Genomic DNA, 22,740 nt, shown 5'->3' with positions numbered 1-22,740 from the left:
TCTGGATCATACTCTCTATTCAGATTTTGTTTTATTAGAGAATCCTGAATATATTTGGCCATTATTACCTACGGAGGAAACTATTCAGGAGGCTGGGAGTGCATTTTTCAAGCACACACCACCAAATATGCAGAGATCCTAGTCCTTCCTGTTCACTAAAGACCTCCAAAGTTTCTGGAAGTTTGGACCCAGAAGTCCAATTCTGTGGCCCTTGAAGAAGCTGTCCGCAGCTACTCCATTGTTCCTCATTGGGGAAAACATTCCAAGGCATTCAAGGGTGAAGGAACCTTAGGCAAGGCAACCCCTGGCCAAAGGATAGTCCCAGTACAAGTCCCACTCCCAATGCAAGCTGAACCAACAAAATCCAACAGAATCAAACTAAAGCAAAGGAACCAACATCAAACCAGAGACAAGGTAAAACAGAACCAACTGGTCTATGACATTCATTTCTCCCATTTAGTTTAAATCTTAGTAATATATAGTACAAAACCAAACCTAAGCAAACAAATCTCACCAGAACCAAACTGAAGCAAAGGAATCAACATCAAACCAGATAACCCAACAAGAAGCAATTTTAAACCAGAGAATCCGAACAGAGCCAAAGCAATGGAACCAGTGTTAAATCAGAGAATCCCACTAGAACCAATGTCACATTGAAGCAGCAGAACTAACTTCAAACCAGATAATCCCACCAGAACGATACCAACCCAGAGAATCCCACAGAGCGAAAGCAAGAGAACCAATGCCAAACCAGAGAATCCCACCCAAAATAATGTCAAACGAGAGACTCTCACCAAAACCAAACTGAAGGGGACACTGTAGCAAGTAAATAAACAAGCAAGCAAGCAACTGCTTAAGCAGTTCTTGTCCCAAGAAGCAACAAGTAAATAAATAGCAAGTACCTACATTAGCAATTCCCTGCTCCATAAGAACAACTCTTAAAAATATATAAAGAAACCTTAACATAAACCCTTGGGGCCCTACTCCACTAGGGCTGCCTCGTGGCCTCAGATTGGGAGCACTAGACTGCGGTTAGGTCACACTTTGCCCAAGCTGCTCTTTTGGACTGTAGTTTCTTGGCTTGCTCACTCTGTCTGGCTTCTGTCCTCCTCCTTGGCCACCTCAAGGCCTCATCCCTTTATACCCTCATCCTTCCCCAGTCCCACCTTCCCATCCCCATACCCAGTGTCTAGGCCAACTCAGTGTTTAGGGGCTGCAGCATGCTCAGTGCAAGTGGCTTTCCATGGTTACCATCGCGCTGGCCTGGGCTGGAAGAGCCTCAGGTGGGGGCTGATTGGACATTCAGGCTTACTCAGTCCAAGCTGGCCAGTTCTGCCTCTGTGGCAGCAGGGATGAGGGTTGGGCCTCTAGCGCTCCTGGCATCTGAGATTCCAGCACTGGCCATGGGAGGTGCAGGTTCATTGCAGCATAGTCCCGAGGGAGCCTCTTGAACTGGCTACGTGGGTGCCACTGCGGCCCATCCTCTGGCTGCCTTGCACCGGTGTGGACTACCAGCGATGTTTCCAGGCTGATCCTTGTGATCACAGAGAGTGTAGCAGTTGCTGGTGCTGGAGGAGGCTGCGCCCAACGCCACGGGGAGCCCACAGCTGCTTCTGTCACCTTGTGGGGGTAGTTTGGGGGGGGCTTGGGGAGTCTATGGGGTCAGCTGAGAGCATCCCTCAGTTTGGGGGAGATCAAGTCCAGGGATCCCTCTGCTGCTGACAACAAGGAAGCATCAAAGCAAGCAACTCTCCATTGGCCACTCGTTCACTCACTTCCCTGAAACAAAGTGACAAAAACAGCTTGGAGAAGCAGCCAGCTTATTTCAGGCTGAAACAAAGAAAAACAGCTTGAAGAAGTAGCCAGCCAGATTTAAAATGAATATATTTGGTTTTATAATTCTGAATATATTTGGTTTAATCTGGCATTCATATATTCAGATTTTAATGAGGATTCTCTAATTTGATTTGGGTCCCACCCACAGTCTGGGAAACACAGGTTTAGAGGAATTTGTGGATTTTCTGACAACAATTGTCCACAAGGGCTACCGAAGCAGCCTCTTCCTTATCCAGTTCTATAGCCAGACTGAATGGATCAAGGAAAAGAGCATTATTCAGGAAAAATAAAAACACAATATTCATAAAGACCACCACCATAATAATGGACTAGACTATACTAGTTAGAATAGCTGTAACAAGTTATCCCAAGCCAGAAGGAGGTGACCATTGAGAGGGACTATGTTTCTTTGTCCCCTGGCCCCATATTAACAGTAAAGGTTTGTCTCATAGAGATTTGGTCCAGAGTCTTTTCAAAAACAAGGTTTAATTTAATGATTGTTAATGGGATTGTCTAAACATAGGCCATTCCTCTAACATCCTTGGGGGATGAGTAAAAACCAGTATTTATCAAGACAACCCAGGATTTGAGTCACTGTGAGTTGATTCTTGTGTTCACAAACATAGTTAGAAGAAGTCGTAATTTTGTGCTGTGCCTGAACTGGCCCAGTAACTCAGTTCAGTACAGTTCCAGTTAGTTAGTGAAACCAGAATTTATCTTTCAAAAAACAAACCTCAACTCTATTGTCAAGTAGATTCAAAGCCAAAATGGAGAGAGGCAACCTGCTAGCGAAATTTAGCCAAAGGCAAGAGCGGTTTAGTTTTTGAGCCCCACTTGCCAGGCAAGCATGGTAGGCACAGAGTGTCACCAGGGAATAAGCCAAGATACCACATAAATACATTACATGAAGCAATACCTAAGACTCTGCTAAATGATCCAGCTTCAGATCCTGGTTTGACAGACTGTCAATTCACTATGGTCATGTCAACTAAGCCATGGTGAAGTGTTAGGTCTGAACTGACCCATTGTGTCAATTACCCCCTTGCAATGACATTCCTGTAACAGAAACTTGTCTTTCCTTGAGATTTGTCTTGAGAAACTCCTTACTGGCACATTCCACATGTGAACTTTGGTGAACTGGCCCACAGTGGTTACCCAAGTCAATGTACTGTAGCAAAACCATGTGTGTGTGTTGAACATGAGAAAACTTGAACAATTGGTTGCCTTCCAAGCAGAATATGCCTTTGTGGGGTTTCTCTTTTGTGCTATGCCCAATCGCTTAAATAAACCTCTCAGTATTGTTCTTTTCTGTAAGGATATGAGTGCACTGCCGAGACTTGATTCATGGTCAACCCACGCTGCTCCAAGCAACATTCATAGCCAACCCCCAACCCCCACCCTTCCTCTTTATGCTTGACAGTGAGTTGAAAATGTTCTGTTCAGTGCTCGCACAATTGTGTTTTTAACAAGCATTTCAGAAGTTTATTTTATAAAGTGAATGTCTTTCATTGCCAGGCAACTTCTCCAAAACAAACATTCTTCTCTGTACAGCACAGCACGTGTAGGCGTCGTCACACAGATGTGTCTTGAGTGTTCTCATTCACAGTGGTGCTCTCCTAGTTTTGCCTGCCTGCAAGCCTTGATTTGCAGATGTCATGCTTTATTTGATAAGCCTCTGATTCTTGCATTACTATTAAGAAGGCTGTAACTAAGGCAAAGAATGTAGGATTTCTAAGGTATGTTTCATCTAATCTATGACTTGACTTTAAGCAGATAAACTGTAAGAAGTGTACAAAATGTTCCCTCTGTTAAGCAAAGGGTTCATTTACATTATCCATGATCTGAGATTGTTTCAGAAGTTGCTAGCTTAATATTATTATGGTGAAACAGCCTGCATCCGTATGGGCTTGGATATTATTTGATCCACGTACCTGTGATTACCATCTTGGGGCATTCTCTTGGGAACACTCTACCCACTCTTCATACCAGAGACAGATACCTTGCTGCTGTTTACATGATCTCTTTTACTGCAATGAAAAAGCAATAAGCCAAGAGCTTCGTTTTTCCAGGAATTCTTGAGTCTTTCTGTCTCCAAGTGTAAACATTTTATATGAGCAAGTGAATAAGCAGTCTTTTATTAAATCAGATTAGATGGTAGCAAAATTTTGATTTTTTTTCTAATGGAGCTCTGTTATATAGAGAGGCTATAGCTTTTTAGTGATGAAATATATTCATTCTATTTCAACCAAGTGGAAACCTGTGAATTTCATTATATATTTATTGTAGAGTAAGTCCAGCATTCTTCTGTAGCAGTATTTGAGCAAGCAAGCATGTCTCCCTGACTGTCCATCTCTTGCTCCTGAACCACTTTACTTAAGTGAGAATGAGGCAAACTGTCGAAAAGATTAGAGGGAAGACAATATGATGTTGTTGAGAAATCTAATAACATTCATCTGTGCAAGAGCCCCTTGTTTGTTGAAGACCACACTGAGAAAAGCAGCTTCTCAAGGTTACTGGGAAGGGATCCTTCAGTGTCTCAGATCCTAACCTCTGACACTAGGTGCTTTTTGACTCATTGAACTGCACTGGGTTTTTTGAGAATGCCTAAAGCTGGAGAAATGTACTTTGCATCTGAAGACCACCACACCTTTGGAAAAAGTTGCAATGAACCCAAGTCTTACAATCCAATCCCAGACCTTTGTGATATCACATATCAGCTCTATTTCCATTCCCTCAGCTATTTGTGTCATTTCATCCCACATCATTAAGCGGTACAGAATCAAGACATAGCAACCAACAGGACCTACTTACATGTATACTTTGAGAAGATTCTGGGCAGAAAATCTTTAGTGAAATCATAACCTCCTCTAAAATCCCAAGTGCCACAGCACTTTACCTGCCAGTTTGGATTCCCCAAGGAAATTGTTATTTGCATGGAGCAAGTCATGAAAAATGAAACACAGAAAGAATTCATTCTAGAGGGACACTGGGAAGAGGGGCATTAGGTTTCAGGTAGAATGCCTTCCAATGCCTCCACTGAGTGTGCTGCACCACCTTGTCATTCTGTGCCCCATCTATTTGCTCTTTTTTAGATAGTAGCAGAAGGTAGACATGATGCCAGGTGCTTCTTTTGTTCTCAACAAGCAAGTATGGCTTCTAGGAGCAGCAGCAGCTGCCAGTGCACACACACTGATCCATGCAATTCCTTTCCCTAATTGTTATAACTATTTTCCTGCCTCCAGTTGTTGAGGGTGGATGATTCATTGTGGTATTAAGCAGGTACCCTCTTTCTTTGGGCAATGAGTGGATAGATGGTGCTCCTACACCAGAGGCATTTAGTTGTCTAGCTGTTGGGGAGAATATTCTTGCCACCACTATAGCAATGAAGTGGTATTAAGACCTATCCCACTGGTAAGGAGTTACTGCCTGTTGCTCCTTCCAAACCCTGTAATTTGTATTGGCAAACTTATCACTGCCATGGGGAGAAATGTGCTACTTACTCTCTTCCTTTGTCAGACGGAAGAAAAATCACTGCCAGCTCTGTGTCCATCCACTCTGTGAAGTATCAAGGATGGAGTAGAACTGGAGAATCTCTTCAGGGAACCTGATCCCTAATTTCTGCTTTCTCAGCCTGGGAGATAAATGCTATAATCTTGGGAAGAAGGAGCTAGAGAATATACCATCTAAGCACCTGCCATTCCAATCTCACCAGCATTAGAGGCCCAACAGCAGTTGACTTCCCTTCCAGCATGTTCCTTTTGGGAGATGCATCTCTGTGTAAAAACAATGCTTTGTAGTTCACAAAATACTACTGTGGATTTTCTTTAATTGCTTTCAGCATCGTGAGGAAGGGACAAGTTTTAAAGATACTGAGAATGAATGATCTACAGCAGAACCCACATCCCATAGTGAGGACTTCAGACAGGGAGAGAGGAGAAATACTTATATTTTAAAATGTTATAACTGCTTCAAGAATCTTACTAGATTTATATCCTGGTTATGCTTTTTTTAACATAAGTCTTACGTCACCATATAGTGAAAAAGGGTCTGGTGATGGTGCTAGTTATAGTAGTGGCTGCTGCTGAGTTGTAGAACCAGGTGTCAAAAGTGGGCTGTCCAGGAAACTGGCTGATAATGGCCCTAGCATGGGACACCATTTGCCAATTGTACCATACATGAGGACTAAGGCGAGGAATGTCAGTAGACACGACACACAGGTGAGATGAGGTTGGTTGGAATCATAGAAGTAAAGTCCATTCAGTTATGTTACTATTTACAGTTAGTTCAGTACACACAGACCCACATTTTTTTGGTGTACATATTGTTAAAGTTATGGTGTTTCTGCTCCTTCGAAATCAAATAAAGTGCATAGTCATTTCTCATCATTGAAGGAGCTACAGAAGCTGGGTAAATGCTAGCATTTTAAAAGGTAATTTATAAACAGTACAAGAAAATTGAGTGCTGCTTAAAGGCATTAATAATACTTTTTGACACCTGTGTAGTGTAAAAGAAGGGGAAATGCTGAAATCTAAAGAACTATTCATTTGTTGGTGGAAAAACAAAGCCAACAAAAAGCTAAAATGATCAGTTACCACAGCTGGGATTTGAACTCTTCCTTTTAAATCATTCCTCTCTTCTCTGCTTTTTACACAGATTTGTGCAAAAAGTAGTCCTTTTGTCCTTTATTCCCCTGAACTTTCCCTTTGTGTAACTAAGTTGAGATTCATTTTTTCATGTTGAAGAAGCCATTGCCAATTTTGAGGTAAATAGGTGGTTCTCAATATCTTCAGTTTGTTACCAGTTTATTAACTTTATTTCATGGTAATATTAACGGTGTCTGCCCTCCTGGGCAAACACATGCATTTTTAATGTTAGCATGCTCTTTTTAACTGTGTATGTTTAAATCAAAGACGGCGATAACACCTAGAAAATATTGTTCCTGAAATAGGTTATCACCCACACTCTCTAAAAAATGATAGTGAAATTACTGCTCTATCATTGCATATGTTGTTTAACCACAATATATCTATGAGTTTTAAAATCATCTCCTATTTCTGTGTTTTAAATAAAAGTTATTCTTGTTTCTGTTTTAACCTTGGTTGGCTTGAAGTTGTTGGCTGTGGGGAAATAACACACACACACAAAACTCAAATACACTTGTCATGACAAAATAGGGCAAATTTAAATAAATGGTGGTAGCGTGTTAACTCTGAGTTCCCTTTCCCCAGTATCCTTGGATAGTAGTTGGGTGAGGGGAGGTGGGTATAGGGAACGGGCTGTACGTCTGGTGGAGCCTCTGGGCAGAGGGGGGAACTGATGTGGATTTTGGTCAGGACTCTTTGTCTGAAAATTAGACAGGTGATGGGTTATTATGACTACCCTTAACTGCCTGTGAAGCCCCAAATCGGTAGAAGGAGGTTTATAGTGGGTGGTGGAGCGTAAGGCAGTCTCATCTACTTTCTGACCCTTTTTGTTAATATGAAGTAATTTTTGCTGTTTGTTCAAACGGTTCCAACAGTAGTTTCCTCTAGAGACTTCAGCATGCCATAGCCTATCTAAAAGAAGGAAGAGTGTCCCATGGTGAATATAAAATAGCATGTTCATTTCTCAGAAACAGTCTTGTTTCAAGTGTTCTTGGTTTAATGTTTTGTTGCTTTTTTCATTCACTTATGATTGGTTTAAGATAAGACAATGTGCCTTTTTATTGAGACTGAGTGTCAATCTTTAACAGTAGCCAGGTGAAATCAAGAAACTGATTTTAAAATACACATTTACTATTGCACTGAGCAAAACATGCCGTTTTTTAAAAGCAGTCTTAACTTGGAACCATGGGGAGAAATAATTTGTGTTTAAATTGTTTGTTTGCTGTCAACCCTGATTTGAATTTTTTAAACCTTAGCTTCATTGCTTCCACCACTCTGTATATACAACAAAAATTCAAATTTTAAGTATGTGTTTTACTCTTTTTACAAGCTATCTGCCCAAAGATCAGATGGAGATTGAGGCTGCTGAAATACCAACTTTTCAGCCAATATGCCTTTCTTTCTTCTTGCTTCCTCCCCACCCCCACTCCCAGTTTTTATACTTCCCCCCATACAACTGCAGCTGATTAAATCGCCCTGATTGAATAATAATATTAACATTCAATTTATATACGGCCCTTCAGGATGACTTAACACCCACTCAGAGCGGTTTACAAAGTATGTTATTATTATCCGCACAACAAAACACCCTGTGAAGTGGGTGGGGCTGAGAGAGCTCCAGAGAGCTGTGACTAGCCCAAGGTCACCTAGTGGCTTCAAGTGGAGGAGCGGGGAATCAAACTCGGTTCTTCAGCTTGGAGTCCTGCTGCTCTTAACCACTCTTAACACCAAACTGGCTTTCATCAAATTTACCTATCAGATGTAAAAATACCAACTACTCTGTATAACATTGTTAAATAGATGTCTGCAAGATATGGAATCCATTTTAGTGTGTTAATAATTTAGTGTCTTTACAGGAAAAGAAATGAGCCCTCGGGAAGCTTATTCATTTTATCATTTTAAGTAAGTGATTTTTCTCCCCCCCCCCCCCAGAATTCGTACCCCAAGCTTTTGGAATGCCATTATCGCAAGTGATAGCTAATGATCGGGCCTACAAACTGAAGCAGGATACTCAGAAAGAAGAGCAGAGGGAAGTTTCAGAGTTTGTAGCCTCCCTTCTGCCATTTGGAAGTAAGAGGCAGAACAAAGAACTCTCAAGCAGTAACTCATCTCTTAGCTCCACCTCTGAAACACCAAATGAATCTACGTCGCCTAACACACCGGAGCCAGCCCCACGAGCAAGGAGGAGAGTAAGTGTTTTACTGAAAGTGTTGTGAATTCTGCTGGCTCTGTGGAAATTTCCCAAGAAGTTATAATCCCATATCTGCTCTGCTGTTGTTCAATTAAAGTTAGCCATGATCAAAACGATAGAAGTTGTAATTTTAACTGTCATCTCTCTTTCCCAGCTCTTCTTCATCATAATCGTTCTAATAGCTGCCAATTCAGAAGTCCAACCATATTCATACAATTCATATTGTCATTTGACAGTATGACTGGATCTGTGAATTGGCAATTATTTGTAAGACTGTGCCCACATGGTATTGTCTGTGATATTTCGTTGATTTTCAGAAGTCCGAGTGTATACCATAGAAATTTAAGCAAGCATTTTTGAAGTGTATACCGGGAGGTCTGAGCAAACATTTTTGTAGTATGTGTTAAAGTGAATACTAATGGGGCTCTTTTTCAGGAGCAGTTTTGATAATTTTGTTTCCACTTACAACATTTGTGGGTGGGACGCCTCCAAGGAAGAGTAGGGTTGCTATACAGAGACAGCAGGCAATGACCAGTCACCTCTGAACATTTCTTGCCTTGAAAATCCTATAGGGGACCCATAAATTGGCTATGCCTTGATGGTATTTTCCACCACCATTATTTTTTACTGGGAACTTGATAGCTGCTTTTCTACCTTACATTTTGTATGGGAAAACCAATCTAAACAATTTGCTGTCTAAATGCACATCCTTTATTACGTATTCATATCTAAATGGCTTTGTTCCCTGAATGACTGAAGGTTAAGGAGCTTCTCCCATCTCCTTGGAGATAGCCAGTTATGAATTCTGTATGGTGGCACGATCCACCACTTAAGACATACCATTCCTTTAGGACTAGTTACTCCCAGTAATAGCTAATGTTTTTGTTTATGTTTTGACCTTGTGCTTTCACTTCTATAACTGGTTTTCTGAAGTAGAGGGTTGGTCTGGACTTCTTATCCACAAGTATATTTTAACAGTATAGAAAAACAAGCACATTAAAACTAAAAGAAGACTCATTTGCTCCAAAACACCTTTGACATGAATGTTGTTCAAAAATTCTTACATTTGCAAGTGTTTGTCAAACATCTGGCAGCAGATACTTGATATTCAGAAAATATATGATGCCAATACCCATATGATATCTATACATATGAAGCAATAGCAGACAACATTTAACAATGGAAGACAACTTTAAAAGGAATGTAATGGATATTTATTAACTAAATAATCTCCAGATTTCTCCACTCTGGATGAATGAAGACTCTAAACATAATAACCCCAGACCTTTCCTCTAGCCTATATTATTTTTTCCAGTTGTGATAATCTCTGCTCCTTCATAGTAAAGAAAAAAGGAGTTAAGAAGCAACTGAAGTCAGAGATTAATTTTGCATTTTTTTAATCTTAATTTTTTTAATGGGAAAGATCTATTTGATGTAATTACAGTTGTAGGAGAACTTTTATTTCTCTAGTAATATGTTTCATTAATCTTTGACATAAATTTCTTAGAATTTGGTATTACTTAATATTCCCATTCTGCAGTGCTGAGTCTGTCATGAAACAGAGAAGCTTGGATTTATGGACAGATCTGTTGAGCTCAGAATTCAAATGGGACTCAGGACAGCCAGTTCAGTCTCTGCAGAAATACCAGTTGCTTACATTTGTGTATGTTGCAGGGTGCCATGTCTGTCGACTCTATTACGGATCTTGATGACAGTCAGTCTCGACTGCTAGAGGCTCTACAGCTGTCATTGCCTGCTGAAACTCAGAGCAAGAAAGAAAAAGCCAGGGACAAAAAACTAAGTCTCAACCCTATTTACAGACAGGTTCCTCGGCTTGTAGACAGCTGTTGCCAGCATTTAGAAAAGCATGGTAAGCATGTTTCAACTTAGTAATGGAAGCTGTATAACTTTGGAATCAACCAAGATGTGATTGGAAGGATCCCTATGTATTTATTCACATATTTTTCTGTTCACAGGGAAATAGAATTACCTTAAGACATAAAAGGCAAACAGTGTTGCCAACGACTCACTTCTTATCTCCACTCAGGTGCAATACATGGGGATAAGAAGTGAGTTGGGGGGCAAAAGGGTTTGCCTCCCTGCCACCTCCTTGGGAACTCCAGAGACCCAGAAGGGATCAGTGCAGCTGCAGGAAGGCCCAGAGCCGTTCAGGGCTTTCGGAGACCCACGAAGCCCTGGCCTAGCAATGGGAAGGCCTGGCACAGCAGCAGGAAGCCCCAGTGCTGCAGTGCCAGGCCTTCCTGCTTCCCCGGGACTTCCCACTGCCTCAGGGCTTCCGGACACCTGTGAAGCCCTGCCCCAGTGATGGGAAGGCCCAACGTGCCTGTGGAAAGGTCTGGTGCTGTGGCACTGGGCCTTCCTGGTGCCTCAGGGCTTTTGGAGGCCCAGGACGCCCTAGCACAGCGATGGGAAGACCCAGCGCCACAACGCTGAGCCTTTCTGCTGCCTTGGGGCTTCCAGGGAGCCTGCTGCCATGGAGGAGCCCACTGCCACTGCAGGCCGAGGAGCTCCGCAGCTGTGGAGGAGCTTACCACCACAGACCCTGAGGAGCCCACCACCACTGCAGGAAAGCTCAGTGCAATGGTGATGCCCTCCCAAGGCCCCACAGTAGCTGGGGACCCAGCTTCCTGCTGCCTCCACGTGGCCTTGGCAAGGCTGTGCCAGCACCGCCCTTCCAAGGCCTTGCTGCTAGAGCACAAGCTAATTGGTGGCCAAGGGGCTGGAGGAAGAGGGAGCCCCCCGATTTCTTTCTCGATCCTCCCTCAACTGATGCCACAGGGGTAGGCGCGGGGGGGGGGGAGCGCTGCTTGGGCCAGTTGTATTTTTCCAAACAATGGGCCTTATTGCTGTGTGTGTATATATATATATATATATATATATATATATATATATATATATATATATTAACACAAAACAGAGTGTGTTGGGAAGGTGAAAGAAATCCTACCTCCACTCTGTGGAAAATCACTAACATTACTTTAAGCATTTTTTCATGTCCGATCTAGAAGGGATCTCCTTCCCACGAACTCCAGTTCTTATAAAAAATAGACACATACCATTTTACACATGAATGGAAAGCCACATGACTATATACAGGAGGATCCTCTTGTCACGTCTAATTTGAACATCAGACCTTGAAAAATGTAAGGTATCTTTTATGGCCAATTGTCCATAAACACGAGTATGTTTACATGGTAGCTATCCAGACATCTAAACCTAATGCATACTTCAGTTTTGTACAGCTGGTTTTTGGCATTCATTTACATCATGATGCTAATTGGCTGGTGTATAATCCTCAAGTTCTGAGAAATCTTCTACTTCACAATAGGGCCCTGTGTGCCTCTGCATCACAAGGTAGATTTCAGCCAAAGTAGACAAAAGTGAGGGAGACATGTGATCAGTCCCTGAGTTTGTTTTAAATGAAATGCATTTGGGAAGACATGAATCTGACTGAGACAGTGATGAGAGGAAAGGATAGTTAAACCCCTTTCTGTTCAGCTGTTTTCCCCATCACTACTATCCCCACCCATATTACTTTCTCTCATATGGGAATAAAAAATACAGGACCCTTTCTTCACCCTGTGAAAGGTAAAATAGGTTGTGAGTTTTGTACCGGAAAAGGGCTATACAGGAAAAGGGATTATTTTTTGTGATCATGAAGTAATCACGTTTTAGGAATATGCATACATTCACTTTTTCTCCACTCATGTCTCTCCAGAATGCTGTAGTAATATAAATAGGGTGCGTAAAATGAAACAAATGAGCTGGAAATACACCTGGAATTAGCTGCTTGGATTCATCGAAGTGGCATCTGGAATGGGGAAGCCAATTCGGGAAACCAAGTTATAACAGCACCCTTGCACCAAACAGTTCATATGTTTTGTTTTGGTTCTTGCTGTGCAGCAGCAGCAACAGCAGACAGGCACTTGGCTGGCTGCATTTTTTTTTCCTTAATAGCAGTCACTAATCATATCCAAAGGGGAGAGAGCCCTCAAATCCGTTGGTAGGAAGGGGGAATGTGTGCAGTGAGCATGAGTGCATTTTTTCCTCTGCTACTTGGACAAACTGTTGGCAGGAAAGGGGAGTGTCTCCATGAGTGCACCTTTCCTTAGTCATTACCCGGGCAGTGGCATTGTCTCCCTGTTAACTGGGTCTTTGGAGCACAACCTCTTCCCTGCCAGTCGGCTTCAGAAATGTTCCAGTAGTTTAACTAACTCCATTGAAGGGAAGGTGCATCTTGGTTTTTATTTTTGGTCGCTACCCAGTCACTGTCTGTCTCCCCCACTCCTATCAGGGCACTTGGACGGTTGGTCACTGTGAGGAAAGTGCTGCTGGGTGAGGGGCAAGTGGTCTGTTCAATTAATCAGACTTGATAAAAGCCTTGGAAACTTCAATCATAGGCTGCAAATCCTAAACTGCTCTGGGAGTAAGCACTATTGAATAACATGGGACTTACATCTGAGTATACTTGTTCAGGATTGCTTCCATAGACTTTTGGGGCTCTCTCTTTTTCTGAGTCAAATGAACCTCAGTGGGTCAGTGGTTTAGAGGGAGGGGGACTAATGGTTGATGCAGTTGTTGGTTAAGTGTGAAAATAACTTCCCCAGATCCTTGTTTCCTCAAACCCCCTTGAAAAGAACAGAGTACACATATTCAGTCAACACTTAACCTATTCTGGGGGGGGGGTCCATAAACAAACAAGAATCCTATTCTTGTATGTGTTCAAACTTGGTGGGTTGATGGTTTAGGCGGGGGACTGTGTTCTGTATGATTTTGGTGCTATTAACTGCAAAAACAGCTTCCCCAAAGAGCCCTGAGGTCTCATTGCAAAGAATGGGTCCAAAACTCATAATAATGGAAAACATCAAATGGATTAAATCCAGACCTGCAACACTTCATCTGGAAAAGCCAATAACAGTAAATAGTTCATTTGGAAACCCCAAATTAGAAACTGAAATAGAAATTCTCTCAGTGCATGCCTCTAATAGGTACAATACTAAGTTAATCTCATTCAGGATTTTCCTTTTTTATATCTGTAAACCATCACACCCATTCTGATATCTTTATCAGGAAGATGAAGCTCAAGTGTCTTTATAATATAAGAATTATACTGGCTCTGTTATAGATTGGTCTTAGAGTTCCCTCTAGTGTTACCCTTGAACAGCAGCTGTAAAGTAACTAAAAAGTCTCAGGTGAACAATAAGCTTCCCTGAGAATACCATATCAACTACATCCACCTTTTCCTGAATTGTAAGCAATGTTTGTTTGGGGGGCAGGGGAGGTTATTTTAATTTAATTTGGATATAGGGTATCATGTGCCAAATATTTTATTGTAGACCATAAATATATAGAAATGTCATGCTGAAATAACTCTGAACAGTCCATCAGTGTTTTGCTAAAGCCTTAAATAATGAAATTAAAAAAAGATTTGCTGTTTCTAGGTCTGCAGACTGTGGGAATATTCAGAGTTGGAAGCTCAAAAAAAAGAGTAAGGCAGGTGAGCCCGTACCTTACAACATTTATAATTTTTTTGCCAGTCCTATTCACTCAAGTGCCCTTCTTTGCTTAAGTAATTTTACTGAATTTAATCATCTGTAAAAAGGATCTGAGAAAATACTAATACTTGAAAAATCTTTCAAGCCTTTTTAAAAAAAAATTAGAAACAAAGCTTACCTTACTGTGTGCTACCTTTTAAAGCCATTGTAACGTTTGAAATAAAAATTGGCATTTCTTTACTCAATTCAGAAATGACAGCTGCAGACTCCACATGCACCAATGATAAAAGGCACCTGCTGGTCATTGTCAGTGATACACTATGTCACTCTCTGTCATCAAATACTGCTTCTTTTCTCTCCTGCCACCTCCATCGCACTCAAGTTTACTTCCATCTTTCTTCACTAAATTAATTATAGTGCTTGACATTCTTTTCTGATGTGTTCTGGATACTTCCTCTTATGTGGAGTTTCTGATTAGGTTCTTTGTGGAATTTTCTTTTGCAAAGAAAGAAAACCCACAGTCTTATATGTCTAAATAATTTGCAAGATTCAGAAAATACCCTTTTTACTACCTTCTTCACTGATGAAATTATTTAGAAAGCCTAATTTACTAATTTTCTCACTACAACAGCTGTAACTGAAGGCTAAACTAGATATGACAAGTATACTTAAATGTGTTTTTATATCAGTGTTGCATAATAGTGTATTGGACTAGAACCAAGGAAAACTGGGTTCAAACTCCCACTTGCCTGAGGAGAAAATTGAGGAAGTATATTTCCCTGTGCTTAGAAGCAGGGCAGGATAGAAATGTGGTTTCAAATCTCTTGATTCACATGTCAAGCAGAGAGTTTTTTAAAAAAAAACAGAACTGGCTCATTTGGTGTAGAAGAGTTAGATCCTGTGTCTGTCCCATCATTTTCCTGTGTTCCATTGGCTGAAACATTTTCTTTCTAGCTTAGCTCACTTTTGGTATCAGAGCCAGGCTATTAAAAATGCTTAAAATGATGGAGTGCATGCAGTGTAGTAAAGAAAGGAAAGAGACTAGTTTAATTCCTCTCACCTATACATTTGGCTTTCTGTTAATACACGTTCTAGCTTTACTGGTGAATCAGCAGGCATGTGAATAAAATACATGTATCATAGTTTGTCCATGAAATGAGATTTTCCCCACATTTTGATTAATGTGTTAATCATGGTACAGCAGGTAAGGATTAGATATGGGCACGAACTGAAATATGAACCAAAATTCATGACGAACCAGGCCGGTTTATGGTTCGTGAACCAGCGGTTCGTCAGATCCCATTTCTGACAAACCGCCATGAACTTTAGGCTGGTTCATTTGGTTTGTTTTTTGGTTCATCACTGTTTGGTTCGTTTTTTGGTTCATCCTGGTGCCGATCAATCAGTTTCCTACGCAACAGGGGATGGACTTCCTGCAGACCTTCTGCTGACCCAGAAGTGGCCTTCTGCTGGCGCAGAAGTGATGATTTTCTGACCTGGATGTGACGTTTTCACGAACCAAATGAACTGGTTCACGAACCAGGGACAGGTTCGTGAAAGTTTGTGGTTCGTGAAATTTGACAAACCACATGGTTTGGTTTTTTTCTGGTTTGTGCCCATCTCTAGTATGGATTAAAAAATACAATCAGATTCTCTCTCAAATAAGATGAGAACTACAACAAGGTCCGGAAACAGGTTGTAGGGAACCATAATAGTTTCTCAAAATTGAGGAAGTCAGATTTCAGATTCCAAGAGTTCAGAGTTAAGCTGAAGCGAGGAGAGTCCACAAAAACAAATATCAGTAGTATTAGACAAAGAACAAGTCAGTTGCTCTGACAAAGAACAAGAATAAGTCAGTTGCTCTGGGAAAGCAAGAATTATAATGGGATAGTACTGTATTTATTTATTATCATTTTTAGGCCAGTGTTTCAGTAAGCACTCAGAATAGCATATGAAGAATGAAACTGCAATAATAAAAGTATTCAAAAACAGAAGACTCATTAACCAATAAAACATGAATCGCTGTGGAAGGTAATTGAGAGAACAGATATTCCTTTAAGTCTTTATTGGGGAAAGAGGTATCTTGTAGCAGCAAATGAGCTCCAGAGGTTGCACTAATAGGAAAAATCACTGCAATCTCTTCTAATATTTTAATTAAAAAACTCAGACCAACCTTGAAGCAATTTTTGTTATGCATTCATTTTATTATTCAGTAGCATTGGAAGAACAAAAGGTTGTCAAAATAACAAACATCTTTGTATACTGCCATTTTTAAAGGCAAATTCAACCCAAGGCATCCTACCAAATATACCAAACCAAATATCTGTCTTTGATTTCTGTTAAACTTCATCTTCACCCAGTTGTAGTTACACCATCAAAAAACCCAAGATACAGATCTGGCTGTGTTCACTGTAACTGCCTGAATTAATATTACCATTTGTTGCATTGCAGTAGAGTTATATGGCATAGAACTTTAAAGGGTTTTCCTTTACATTGTCTTTCAAGTGTTGCTCTTAATAGATAAAAGAGCAGTATGTACCAGTGATACCCTGCATAAACCATGCAGTGTAATGTAGAACTGTGGATATGACCTTTCTTTTGTTGATTTTTCTAGTTACGTGAAGAGTTTGATCGTGGTGTAGATGTCATACTGGATGAAGAACACAGCATCCATGATGTGGCAGCTTTATTAAAGGAATTTCTTCGCGACATGCCTGATCCACTGCTTACTAGGGAACTGTATACTCCTTTCATCAATACCCTCTGTGAGCAATGGCAACCTCCTTTGTTTTTACTGATTTATCAATAAAATGCACACTACCCAATGGGAACCCAAAGTGGGTTACATTTAAGGTTGTTAGTCCCCCTCTGGGGGTGAGGGATCCCCCCCTTTCATCCTCCATCCCGTACCCCCCACTTACCTGGTTGGCAGAGGAGGCACGGGCCTCCTGGGGGCACGCTCCCATGAGGCCTATCTGTTCTGGACCAATTCAGGCCCGATCCAGGCCAATTCAGGCCCGGATCAATTCAGGCCCAATTAGTCCCCCCTGTGGAGTGGGGGAGCCCACATGATGACATCACTTCCCAGAAGTGATGTCATCGCATGAGTCCAGAAGTGCATGCATGAAAGACAACGAGGCAGGTAGGTGCCAGGGGCCCCACCTCTCACTGGGAGGACAGGGAGACCTGGCAACCCTAGTTACATTTTTTTCTCTCCTTCAATGAGAATGTGTGACTGACCCAAATGCACCCAGTAAGCTCTTATAGTAGAGTGTGGATTCAAATCTGGCTCTCCCATATCCTTGTCCAACACTCTAAACACTTCAGCACCCTGATGCTCTAATAATAATGACTGCTCTTATATTAGTGCCTCCGTCAAAGTGGTGAAAAAAGTCAGTGTTGTTATTATCCCCCCCAATACAGCTGGAGAGCTGGGGCTGAGAGGAGTGGCTTACCCAAGGCCACCTACTGAGCTCATGTAGTGGGATCCAAACCAGCAGATTGCTCAACCACTTAACCACTCCGCTACAGCAGCTAGTATCTAGTATCCACATGCCATGTAAAAGCTCTAGGAGCAGCTTTTGAGATTTGTTCCTAACTACTTCTGTTCTAAACAATGTGTAGGATACTTTCAGTCTTTATTTCAAACTTTGTATTTTTGAAATGGATGTTTAAATTTTCATATGACTCCTACTTGAGAGTAGCATTATATACTCAAGCATATGTGGACATATTTTTCTGTTGCAGTATTAGAGCCCCATGAACAACTAAGCACTCTGCAACTTCTTATCTATCTTCTACCTCCTTGCAACTGTGACACCTTGCATAGACTCCTCCAGTTCCTTGCCACTGTGGCTAGCCATGCAGAGGACAGAATAGATCAAGACAGCCAGGAGGTAAAATCACAACATTAAATCATGTTATTTTGAAGATCTGAAAACTATTTCTGTACCTTTGCTTACTTTGCAATATAACTTTTGCTTTTTCTACGGTAAAACAATAATGAAGTAAAAAAGGGATCACAGTCTATAGTAGGACTGGTATTTTTACATGGTATACAGAAGGAAAATATATTCTTTGAAACTGAAAACTTTTGTAGGTATTCATTGTTATCTTTAAATATTTTCCAACTACAGATAGAGGAAAGGATTATAGGTTAGATCGTAAGCAAAATTTCAGCTGATTGAAGAAATTATGCGCACTATGGCTAGAATCCAAAACCGTGGTTTGAAGAGGGTTTTGGAACATGGTATGGTGGGAAAGTGTGAACTATAGATTATTTTAGACAGCGTGGTTAGTACTAAACTTGATACAAAGAAGAAGGCTAAGCATAAAAGGGAAAGAATGTAAAATCGATGACTTGTTCATGATCTAGACTAGAGATGGGCCTGAACCGAAATACAAATCAAAGCTTGTCACGAACCATGGTTCGCAAATGGGTTCTGACGAACAGTGACAAATTTTAGGCCAGTTCGTGTGGTTAGTTTTTTGGTTTGTCACTAGAGGTGTGCACCCCCTCGGGTTCTGAGCATGGTGTTTAAATGCTTCGGTATGCTCCGTAAAGATTCAGGAATCTTTAGGGAGCACACTGAAGCTCAAAGAAGCACTTCTTTTGCCATTTGCAAATGCCGGCGGCTTCTCAGCTGAGGGGAGAAGAATCCCCCTCCTGTCAGCTGAAAAAAGCTGCTGGCTTTGAAAGCAGCAATACTTGAGCAGCAAGAAATGTGTGGTGGTTTCAAACCCCCTTCCACTTTTTTCAGCTCAAAGGAGGGGGAGGAGGGGGTCCCTCCTCCCTCTCCCATTAGCTGAAAAAACTGCCCTGTTTGAAAGCAGCTTTTTTCAGCTGATGGGAACAGAATCCTCCTTCTATCAGCTGAAAAAAGCTGCCAAGTTTGAAAGCAGCAACATTTTTCTTGCGCGGCAAAAGTGCAAAAGAGGAAGGAAGGAATTTGTCATTATACTGTTGCTCGTCTACCTGACTGTCCAGCCCAATGTACATGTCGGAATGACCTGACACAGCTTCACCTGGAACATAATGTAACGAGCTAGTGAACATGCTGGATAATTTCCCTTTTCAGCAGTACTGATTCCCAGATGCCATCACTGATGAAGCAGAAATCTGCAACGTGATGTGGCAGTTGGTGATTTGATGCAGGATTTCTGGGCACTGAGATACATCCATGGCAAGGCAATTTACAGCATTTTTGGATAATCAGTATAACTCGTTGATTAGCTTTTAAACTGATCATCTTCAAGCATTCTCATTTAATGGAAACAGCTAACCTGATTGCGAGCATAGAGATAGTGTAAAGATGTCTTATCCTGTTGAGAATGAATGTTGAGTCTTCATTTTTTTTAAAAATAGCAGATGGTACAAGTGCCTCTTGGAATGCTGGGCCTTAATCTGGTTAACTAAAGAAATTAGGTAGTCATTTCTGAAGAAGGGTCGAATTCTATTGTTTTATTTCTAGATTCCTGGCAATAAGATGACATCACTTAATCTAGCCACTATATTTGGGCCTAATCTGTTGCACAAGCTGAAAACTACAGACAAAGAATTCACAGTTCAAAGTACTGCTCGTGCTGAGGAGAGTACTGCAATCATTGCTGTAGTACAGAAGATGATAGAAAACTATGAAATGCTTTTCATGGTAAGTCAAAACTTGCTTTATTTATTTGTTTTGAAATTTATATCCTGGCTTTCAAAAATTCCAAAACCATGTACAACCAATGATTTAGGACAAAACAGTTAACTCTTTCAATACTTAAAATGCTCACCAGGCGGGAGGCAAGTCCTGGCAACAATAGGGTCCCTGACCATAGTGGTTCTAGGGTCACAGTCAAGTAACAGGATCTAAAGTCGAATAGGTGATCCAAAGCCTCAGTACAGAGTCAGATAACATATTCCAGAGGCAAATCCAAGGCAGTCTAATGAATCAGGTGACAAGGTTCCAGGACTCTACAACGAACATTGCAAACAACTGCTGGGGTAATAAGCAAGACTACAGACAAGCTGATCCAACATTAGCTACAGCCTCAATGCAGCCTCAAATTGGGATTTTCATCTGACGAAGAGAACTTGATTCTCAAAAGCTTATGCTAAAATAAAATTGGTTAGTCTTAAAGGTGCTACTGGACTCTTTTTGATTTTGCTACCACAGACTAACACGGCTAACTTCTCTGCATCTACTACAAGTGATGCTGGATCCCACATTAGGCTCCTTTCTCCAAGCTGGGTCAGTTTCTCTATTCATAAGGAGTGGTGGAGCTTGGATTGTGCAATAACTTCATGGTCTCTTGATACTTTCTCAGCAGGTGGTAGGGATTATGCTGCCAAGCATACACTCCTGTGCCTGGTTCAGGCCTCTTCCTTAGCCCCTTTGCTTTCTTTACTCCTGGGGTCCTTTGGGAGATGCAGGGCTGGCAGCAGATGGGTCCATGCTGGCACCTTCTAGTTTGGGGGCCCTGCTATCTCAGGGCAGTGCCGGTGCTGATGCAGGGTCTCTTTGGGAGTCCCTGTGGAATCTGCTTCATAGGAGGGGACTGCCAAGGTGGGTCTTGGGGACAGGATGTTGTCTTCCTCTGATGACAGCTCATCTTCCCATGTGATAACAAGGTGGTCTATGACAACACAAAGGCAGCCATTAACAATATTATTAACATGAAGTGACTATTAAAAGCCCAGAAGAATAGTGTTATCTTGAACACCCTATGGAATGTCTGTCGGGAAGTTGTACATTCCTTGTCCATAGGCTGTAAGAGACAATCCACAGCCTAGCAAGTGCTGAACAAGGTCAAACAAATGCTAGACACTGCCAGGAGGAATGCTGGAAGTATCTGTTGATGTGTGGACTTATACACAGGAAGTAAAATCTTTAAATGCCAGTCCCAGGTCATAAACCAATGCTTTGAACTGAACAAGGAAGCAAAGTTGAAGCCAGTTACTTCTCTCAAAATTGTCTGAATATGTGAACACCACCTTGCCCTGATCAATAGGCAACCAGCAGCATTTGACACCATTAGCAATTTCTGATTTGTGTTTCTGATTTGTGTAGCCCCATAAAGTATATTGCATTGATATAGACTTCCAATTAATTCTCTATAACTTGTGCCAAAACATTGCTCTAAAAGGAGACAGGTAATTTATACAAGGTGAATTTACACAGAATTTCATCATGGGATAAGAACAAGAGTTTGCATGCTTGGTTTTTCAGCTGCTAACACATTTAATCTGTTATCATTACTGTTCAAGTATTTAATTCCATAGGAGCACAGTTATGAAACAAGAAACTCCATGAGAAGTATTGATTTATTGTCCTGAAGTGATGGTAGTTTGTAAAAGAAAAACAAAAAGAAAAAAAATTAAAACCTTTAAGTTTATGCATTGATATAGAAATTCATCAGCAGGTATCTAGACAATTAACAGTTTCCCACAGTGGGATTAATGTGGTCAATATGATGGTTAAAAACTGAGTATGTCTTTGGCTCACTTGGCCTCATTTGAGTGTGGGTTATAACACAACACAGTACAAGAGAGTAAGTCAAATTTAATGGTTGAGTTAGAGCCTTTCCACACAATCTTTTTTGTTAAGTAAATATGATTTATGACCACTCTGTGCCTTTCCTCAAGGCTGGAGTCTCCTGCAAGGAGAATTCATTTCCCCAGCACTCATTATTTTGTACTATTTTGTAATTACATCCTGTTTCTGTAAAACAGTGTATTCTGTGCTATTGTGATTGTTTAGTGGAAGATGGTGGTATGTGGTGGGGCTCGGCGGCAGAGCATCTGTTTTTCCATGCAAAAGGTCCCAGGTTCAATCCTTGGCAATTCTAATTGAAAGCATCAGGTCATAGATAATGTGACTGCTACATTCTGTTTAGTATTATGGCAGCTTCATACTGCCTTATAAAGAGGTAAACACCTAGAATATTGAGGTAGTTCTGGATCCGTGTACAGATGCAGCAGAATGAAGTAGTAGAATGGGCTGTATTACTTTGAACTGCTTCCCCGTATATTAAAAAATTTAAAACCTCTGCATAAATAAACAACACATCAAGGGAAGGTTTTCTAACCTGCCCATTATCTGTTACGTTGGCTTTCTAACTTCAGAGTGTGGTTAATGTAGAGTAAAATGTAGTCAACTACCTTGAGCCTGCAGTGGTTCGTTTTGTTCTACCATATTGTTTTGCTGCAAATCCCTAGCAGTTAAAATATCACTAAAGTAAAGAGAGAGGAATACATAGACTTCTGGGGTCATAAAGACTCTTGAGACTCCTCCTGTCCTGATTTCAATGAACGATTAAATAGATTTTGTGCTGTTGTGTTTTTGTGGATCAGGAACATTTTTCATCCCTTTTCATTGTAAGGGAAGTGTGGCATAGGACTTCTGTGAACATTCCTAATCATCTGTTAGCAACAACAATTTTTGTTGCAGTAAATTGAAAAATACAGTAAATGTTGATAAAGAACTATTATTTTCTTTCCTGTCTTAGGAAGAGTTTATAGAACAGAACATTAAATCATATTATTCCTCAGGCATGCATTTAATTTTTA

At 41.0% G+C, this 22,740-nt stretch overlaps 1 protein-coding gene across 2 annotated transcripts in view; it reads left to right on the top strand.

Moving 5' to 3' along the window:
* ARHGAP6 (Rho GTPase activating protein 6) overlaps window positions 1–22,740 on the top strand; it is a 317,422-nt gene that overhangs the window by 277,484 nt on the left and 17,198 nt on the right. For both annotated transcript variants that reach the window (XM_054973322.1, XM_054973323.1), the window contains exons 4-9: window positions 8,412–8,668; window positions 10,345–10,540; window positions 14,133–14,188; window positions 16,801–16,951; window positions 17,934–18,082; window positions 19,658–19,837. In XM_054973322.1, coding sequence (XP_054829297.1) covers window positions 8,412–8,668; window positions 10,345–10,540; window positions 14,133–14,188; window positions 16,801–16,951; window positions 17,934–18,082; window positions 19,658–19,837 — 989 coding nt within the window. The remainder of the gene's footprint in view (window positions 1–8,411; window positions 8,669–10,344; window positions 10,541–14,132; window positions 14,189–16,800; window positions 16,952–17,933; window positions 18,083–19,657; window positions 19,838–22,740) is intronic.

Source organism: Eublepharis macularius, chromosome 3 (genome assembly GCF_028583425.1).
Source record: "Eublepharis macularius isolate TG4126 chromosome 3, MPM_Emac_v1.0, whole genome shotgun sequence".
NCBI lineage: Eukaryota > Metazoa > Chordata > Lepidosauria > Squamata > Eublepharidae > Eublepharis > Eublepharis macularius.
The sequence above is the reverse complement of the archived record's forward strand: the minus strand, read 5'-3'. Positions and strand labels throughout refer to the sequence as shown.